Source organism: Pectinophora gossypiella, chromosome 24 (assembly GCF_024362695.1).
Source record: "Pectinophora gossypiella chromosome 24, ilPecGoss1.1, whole genome shotgun sequence".
Lineage (NCBI taxonomy): Eukaryota > Metazoa > Arthropoda > Insecta > Lepidoptera > Gelechiidae > Pectinophora > Pectinophora gossypiella.
In genome coordinates, this window is record NC_065427.1 from 9,729,437 (window position 1) to 9,736,781 (window position 7,345).

General features: G+C 36.5%; 2 protein-coding genes across 2 annotated transcripts; one reads left to right on the top strand and one right to left on the bottom strand.

Moving 5' to 3' along the window:
* Positions 1–1,644: 1,644 nt before the first annotated feature.
* LOC126377962 (phospholipid scramblase 2-like) lies at positions 1,645–2,283 on the top strand. Its single transcript, XM_050025996.1, has one exon. The coding sequence runs from the start codon at positions 1,645–1,647 to the stop codon at positions 2,281–2,283; it is 639 nt and encodes a 212-aa protein (XP_049881953.1).
* Positions 2,284–3,567: 1,284 nt separating this feature from the next.
* Positions 3,568–4,538, bottom strand: LOC126377759 (protein lethal(2)essential for life-like). The gene has a single exon (XM_050025586.1). The coding sequence runs from the start codon at positions 4,463–4,465 to the stop codon at positions 3,893–3,895; it is 573 nt and encodes a 190-aa protein (XP_049881543.1). The 5' UTR covers positions 4,466–4,538; the 3' UTR covers positions 3,568–3,892.
* Between the last annotated feature and the right edge of the window lie 2,807 nt (positions 4,539–7,345).

Sequence of the window (7,345 nt, forward strand, 5' to 3'; positions counted from 1 at the left end):
AGAGAAATCGTCGACCACGCCGGCGGGGTGTCGCGAGCTGATTGGCTGCGGCTAGAGTAATCGGGTCGTCGGAATCGTATCCTTCGGACGCCGATACTTTTCAGTACCGTCCCTAAGCGGGATCTCCATACTACTGTTTTAGGGAAAAATATACCGCCCTAGGTTTCCCTCTTGCCTTCCGCCCCGCAGCACGCTGTCTGACGCGAGTGGAGCGCCCAGGGCCCAGAGTAGTCTATTTCAAAGCCGTACTAGGACTCCTGTCCTCCGCCTCTGTGTAACCAACATATATTCCAACTCCGTAGAGAACGTTCAAACAGACATGTTAGAGCACAGTATAAAGACATGCTATATCAGCCCCCTTCCAGGTGTTTTATTTATGAAAAAAATGTTTTTAACTTATGTATTTTAATATATAATAAACTACCGGATTGTCTGAAGTCATTGGAAGGAAGCTGTTTTAAGAAAACATTGACAAATTGGTTGTTGGAGAATTGTTTTTATGATTTAAAAGATTATTTGTCTTTTAAAACGTAAAATTTTAAATTTATTATGATTGGAAGTTTTGTTTTCAAATTGTTAAAATATTTGATTGCCTAGTTAAGGTTGAATACTATGACCTACTGTAATACTATACCATCTTTTGTAAATTGTATTCTGGTAAATAAATGATTGATTGATTGATCTGAACAGTACTAAAAAAATTAACACGACATGACATCACATTAAAAACCTCAAAAAATAACAGTATTTCTCCTCTATTTAATGGATGTTATTATACATAAATCTTCCTCTTGAATTACCCTATCTATTAAAAAAAAAACCGCATCAAAATCCGTTGCGTAGTTTTAAAGATTTAAGCGTATATAGGGATATAGGGACAGAAAAAGCGACTTTGTTTTATACTATGTGGTGATTAAGTACAGTACTTATTTTATAAAATAAAAAATACATTTTCCCTCCTACGTCACCGATTATAATATTTTCCGACTAGTCGGCGTCTAGTGGGTGCATCTCTAAGAAATACCTATTTATAACAAAATCTTAGAAGAAACGTGGTAACTAGGTGAAGCATTTCTGTATTACCTACTATTAGGTACCTAGCCTACCTAGTAGAAAATATAAGTACATAAGTAACGCATGATTTTCCTTATTCCTTCCTGTTTTAGCAGGAAAATGTATAATTCCAAACTCAGCAATTTATGCGTAGTTATAAGTTGTATGCGAAAATAAATCTCATAAATAGTAAGTGTAGGTAAATAAAATACGCATAACAAAATTCAAAGTTTTTGTTTCAGCGACATCTAGCGATAAATAGGAGTAACACACAGACTAAACTTTTAGGCTACTAAAATAGCAAGCAACCAAGTAAGCTTCATAGTCATAATAGTACGTGCGAATTTCAACAGATGGCGATAGCTTCGATCATAAAGTTTAGACAAACTTCTTCGTGCGTATTCTCTCAATCAATTCACAACTCTCTGTAACTATGTCGTCAAAATGTCATTCACGAAACCAATTTCCTCACTATTTTATATAATAAACCATGTCTACAATCAGCGGCATTATTGCGACAACAGTAAAAAAAATGGAGCGGAACCGATAAACTCATTTTGTGGACACAATGAAAAAAAATTGGAAAACTAAATGTTAAAATCGGAAACCAAAGATGCCAAAGATAAAGTCGAGAAATGGATGGCTTGCCCGGTTGTAGCCACTGACTATCCCGGTCTAGCTTACCTGTGTACCTTGAACGAGCTTCTAGTAGTCGAGAGAGTCGACGCCTTACACGAAGTAATAAGCAAAACGCGGAGAGTCGGCTATACTATTTACAATAACGCAGGCGAAAAAGTTTTCCTCGCCGTGAAGGAGTTACAAAAACAAGAACGTTTCACAATAAAGGTCTTTAACAACTACGGAAATGAAATTATTCAGGTGAAGAAGCCTACGAAATTATTCTTCAACAACGTATTAGTGTGGGCACCCCCAGGTAACTTTGTAGGTTCTGTCGAACAAGATAAATGTTGGAGTCAAAATTACGTTATGAAAAACCGTTCTGGCGAACCAATATTGAAGTTGAAAGCTCAGAAGGTGTTCAAATTCGTGTATGACATCATGTCTGGTGAAGAGAAAATAGGCACTATAATGAGTAAATGGGAGATAAGCAACGTAAATGAATACAAATTCGGTGTTACCTTTCCAATAACTATGAGTGTTGAAGAGAAATCAGTATTGCTAGGCGCATGCTTTCTAATGGATTGTTTGAAATGTAATAAATGCTGTTGACGTTTCCAATTACTTAATCTTCTTCTATCGTGTGGGTTGTGATTACCAACCTTATCAACCCTGGTGTCAGGGTTAACATTGAGCCGCCAAAGGCCCCTGACATGGCTCATGTAACAAACGTACGTATGTCCGAAACACGGAACATCCTACTTTTTGGACAATCAGGTGATCAGCCTGTAATGTCCTAACCAAACTAGGGATCACAAAGTGATTTTTTGGGATATGTCCCCACCGAGATTCGAACACAGGATAAACCAATCATTTTCGAATTTGTTTTCGAATTCATGTTGAGATTATAAATGATTGTCACGTGCTCGGTGGTGAAGGAAAACACCAGGAAACACACCTTCTCAAAAATGCGTTCCGGAGGTATGTGACCTAACCTGTACTAGGCTGGTTTTCCCTTCGCGGGTTGGAAAGTCAGACAGGCAGTCGCTTCTGTAAAAAGCCGGACCTGTCAAATCTTCAGGTTAAGTAAGCGGACCCTGTGGGAACGGGATGACGGGGAACGGGGTGTTTTTGTATGTTTGTGTGCATTAAAGTATATTTGATTTGATTTGATAACGCTAGTGAGGATCTCGGTGGCGCGAGGAGCTCGGTGGCGCAGCGTTAAACGCGCTCGGTTTGCGATTGTTGAAGTTAAGCAACTTTCGCAAAGGCCAGTCATAGGATGGGTGACCACAAAAAATAAAGTTTTCATCTCGAGCTCCTCCGTGCTTCGGAATGCACGTTAAGCCGTTGGTCCCGGTTGCATTAGCAGTCGTTAATAACCGTCAATCCGCACTGGGCCCGCGTGATGGTTTAAGGCTCGATCTCCCTCTCCCTATCCATCCATAGGGAAGGCCCGTGCCCCAGCAGTGGGGACGTTACTGGGCTGATGATGATGATAACGCTAGTGATATGATGAATAGTTTTTCTCTTAGTGAGGAAACAAAGTGTCTTCTAGTGTCATAAGAGAATAATGCCTGTCATAAGTTTGTAAATGTACAACGATTGAATGCATTGCTTTAATAATCTGTCAGGCGTTTATATCACCATAAATCCTTGAACTTACTTGGCTGATGATGATATCATTGTAAGCGTATTCAGTTTGAGAACTAGATGTGCAGTTATAGGTATGTGGCATGTGCATTAATCATACCTACAGCACCATAGGAATAATTTAATGTATGATCGCGACTATATCCCAATAGGGGTAGTCAGAGACACATCCATCTATGAATTGAATTTCTCTAAATTAAGTTTTTAGAGGAGTTGTCGACTTTGGCAAATAAAAGATTATAAAAATGTTCTTAGAATTATATTTATTTATCAAATCTCTTAGAAAATCAGTCTTTCTTATTATAGAATTGTACTTGAAAATACTGGGACTAATTAATTACAACTTAGCTTAATTAATTAAAAGATGAACATGCATAAGAATAATGCATTGCCTTCAAATCTAAAATGCATGTTTATCTTTACAAAAAAATTATACGTAGTAATTTTACCGTTGAAATGTTGGTAGGTAGGTACCTACCTATAAACTATCTAAGATACAAATAAAAGTACCTACCTATCTACCTAAGTTAAATGCAGTTTTATAAAAAAAAAAACGAAAAAAACGGAATCAACGCCTTCGCTTTTTCTGTGGCGATTTCTCTTCTGGCTCTGGTTGTCCATTCATTTCTTCGTCATTTTCTATCGCCTTCCTTCTCACGGGACCAGTGTGGGTTATTGGGATGACCTTCTCGTCCTTCCCTGAAGAAACCTTCGGAGCGATGACAGTCAGGACACCGTCGGATGAAAGTTTAGACTCCACGGTTTCTGGGTTACAATCTTCAGGTAAAGCGTAACGGCGTTTGAAGTGTCGTGACACAAATCCGTGCTCATCTTTCCTTTCTTCATGTTTCCCTTCTATCACGACGTATCCATCAGAAGTCTTCACCGATATTTCTTCAGGAGCAAAGTGCTGTACGTCCAAATTCACTTGGAATTTCTCTTTATCACTTTTGATCGTTGATCCGACATCCTTTGCTAGAGCCGATAGGTTTTTCCACGGACGCATGTACCTTCGGATTTGGAGTGCTGGCCGGTCGAAGATGTCGGTCAAGAAGTCGTCTGGAGACAAGTCTAGCCCTAAAAGATGGTCGCGGGCCCTTCTCGGACGAAGCTCGTCTAATAAGTAAGGAAGCAGCGCCATATCTGTAGATTTAATTGAGAAAACTCGATGGAAAATCGCTTGGAAACTCGCACGATCGCTTTCGAACGCTCACTTTGTAATTCTACTTGCCAAACGCAGAGCGCTGCTTGCTTTTATATCCCTGTAACGCTCTCGAGAAGGGTGGAAAACTCGAGAACTAAATAGAAGTAACAGCGCTACCTAGTGACAAGTAGCTGAACTACAACGTACTAGATATTACTAGTGGGCTCTTGAATATTCTGTAAAATGAAAGAATGCCATTAACAACAAAAAATAAAATCGTGTTTTGAATTATATTTTAACACTATTTTTCTTATTTATAATAATTAAATAATTCACTACTTTTCTTAATTATGTTAAAATTGATGTTCAGTATTGAGACCGCCATCTACCATGTAGTAGTTATACTAACATAAGATTAGCTTCCCTAGATAACACAATGCAAAGCACCTGCATGACGATGTACTTCCGCTATAGGACACTAGATGTCACTACAAATTCTAGGATGGATATCTTGTTCTTTTATCACTAATCCAATCGTTATTAACTTTTAAAAATATCATTCAATATTTATGAGAATTTTACACAATCCATTTTACATTACTTACACGAGACAATAAAATCACGATAAATGTTCATAATGTCACGAGTTGACCTAGTTTTGTAGTTACTCTACTCACTACTAGATGGCGTCAGTAGCACCCAAAAATTCATCACATTCTCGAATTTGCCTTGAAATCTTCACGAGTTTTTGCCACCGAAAGCTCTAGCAATGCATGTTTCTGGCATGTAAAACCACACATCTATAGTAGTACAATCTAGATTGTATGTCGAAAGTTTGTTTATGTTTTAGGTACCTATATACCTATCACTAGAAATAAATGAACGCATTGTTTTATATGAATCATATTTCTTCGTCTTTTATGTTTCTCCTAACAAAGAAATTCACTTCTATTTTGAAACTAAAAAAGGAAATTTACAATTTGAGGTGCAATAATCGACATTGACATTTCGCGCCATAACGCTTTTGTTCTAATTTTAGAATACGGGCTATAGAATAACTGACAATTGAGGTATTTTAGTAATAATAGGGTTTTAATCGAAAGTTATTCCTGTAATCATTCATTCAGCAATTCGATTTCTGGCAAATTACGACAGTCTTTTTTCATCAAATTTCACCTATGTGTAGTCAAGGACAGAAATTATCATGAAACAAACTTCGCACTAATCGCACTAGGTATTTACCTAGTATCTTATTTAAGAGTACCTAGGAATTAATATTTTTTTCAAACATTAGAAAACACACAGTACATAAACTATAAGTATTGGAAATTAAATTAAATAGGTTGATTAAGTAAGATTGTTAAAATTGTTCATAAAAAAATAAATAATAGTATTTATATATAATTTATAATTAGTATAGTCTAGTATTTTTATAATTTACTTGTTTTCATTTACAGTAAATGCTGTGTACGCATGTAATTAGCAAGCATATAAGTATTCCAAGTCTTTCTTTTTACAACGCTGCCTGTAAAAGTTTTATATGTATTGATGTATATGTACCTAAATTAATAAAATAAATAGTATAGGTTGGTACCTATTTGTTAATGATAGATATTTCTATCAGGGTTTAAAAGGGATTTGGACCAAGAATACATATTAGGTAAATTCTAACCTATAAATTAAATTAATTTACATATTTCGCCTGTGCCTAGTCCAGTACTGAGACTTATTATTAATTATAATATTAAATTGAATGCTTAATTAGTAACTAGATAATACAAGCACATGTATTAGTGAACATAATCATGTTTTAAATGACTGATATGATGACGGCGTGACCATTCATTAAATTATGGCGCGAACGATAAAGCTCATCATACAATCACGCTTCACTTCTTCCGGGTTAGGTAGATAGTTATCTCTGTAACTTTTTACTCTTTTTACATACATGACTTGTTGTGGGTTTGCCGCAGATGGCGTTAACTACTTGGTCGGACAAATGGGGAGCGCTGAGGGCTGTCAACCGGTACAATAACTTAAGCCTACAGACCTGAGGGTGTCCAGTTGAACAATGAATACACCTCTTAGCAGCAGGTCTTGGTGTGGGTATAATTGGGGAAGCCTATGCACACCTGTGGGCTCAAGTACGCTAAGATAAGAAGACGAAAATGTGTGTGCGTATTTGTAAAATATATATGTAATTTTCCATGATAATCTTGTTAAATAAGTATTTAAAATGTATTTATTCGTTTGTCGATCTTGTACAGACCAAGTACCTAAATCTGGCAACTATATCAAATATATTTTTTTAGTAAAAAAATATTTTAATTAGATTGAATATAAATCTCTTAGCAACATGCCGGAAATCAACTGTACCTTTTTTGAATAGCCATTGCCCTTGAATATAACTCCACGTGGTTCTAACCGACAAGTAATAATATGAGGTGATGCTTAAAATGCACACAAAACATGTTTCGAGAAACATGCAGAGGGGACAAAGACGGTAATGTCTGTGAATCATACGAGCAGTCACGCCATCAAACCCTATAGGGGTGGGCACAGCCATATGTAACAATAACAGATAGATTGGTAAGTAGGTACTTATCGTATGAAAATCCTGTGATGATGAGTAGTATGGAATATTATCATTTGTAATGTTCTTTTTTTATATATATATACTTACGTTCTTACTTTTATCTATCTATCTATCTACTTACTAAAGTAACCTTATGTAGCACTCCAAATTTAAACCTGGGACTTACTTAGTAGACATGTCCAATAGAACCAATCGTTTGAGTGATGAAACATTGTGAATGAGTGACTCATACGCATAAGCATACCTTATAATGACGAATTGAAAACGTTGCTGACTGATTA

Bases quoted from the DNA above. Each gene is read 5' to 3' on its own strand.
- LOC126377962 (XM_050025996.1), top strand. From the start codon at position 1,645: ATGTTAAAATCGGAAACCAAAGATGCCAAAGATAAAGTCGAGAAATGG.
- LOC126377759 (XM_050025586.1), bottom strand. From the start codon at position 4,465: ATGGCGCTGCTTCCTTACTTATTAGACGAGCTTCGTCCGAGAAGGGCC.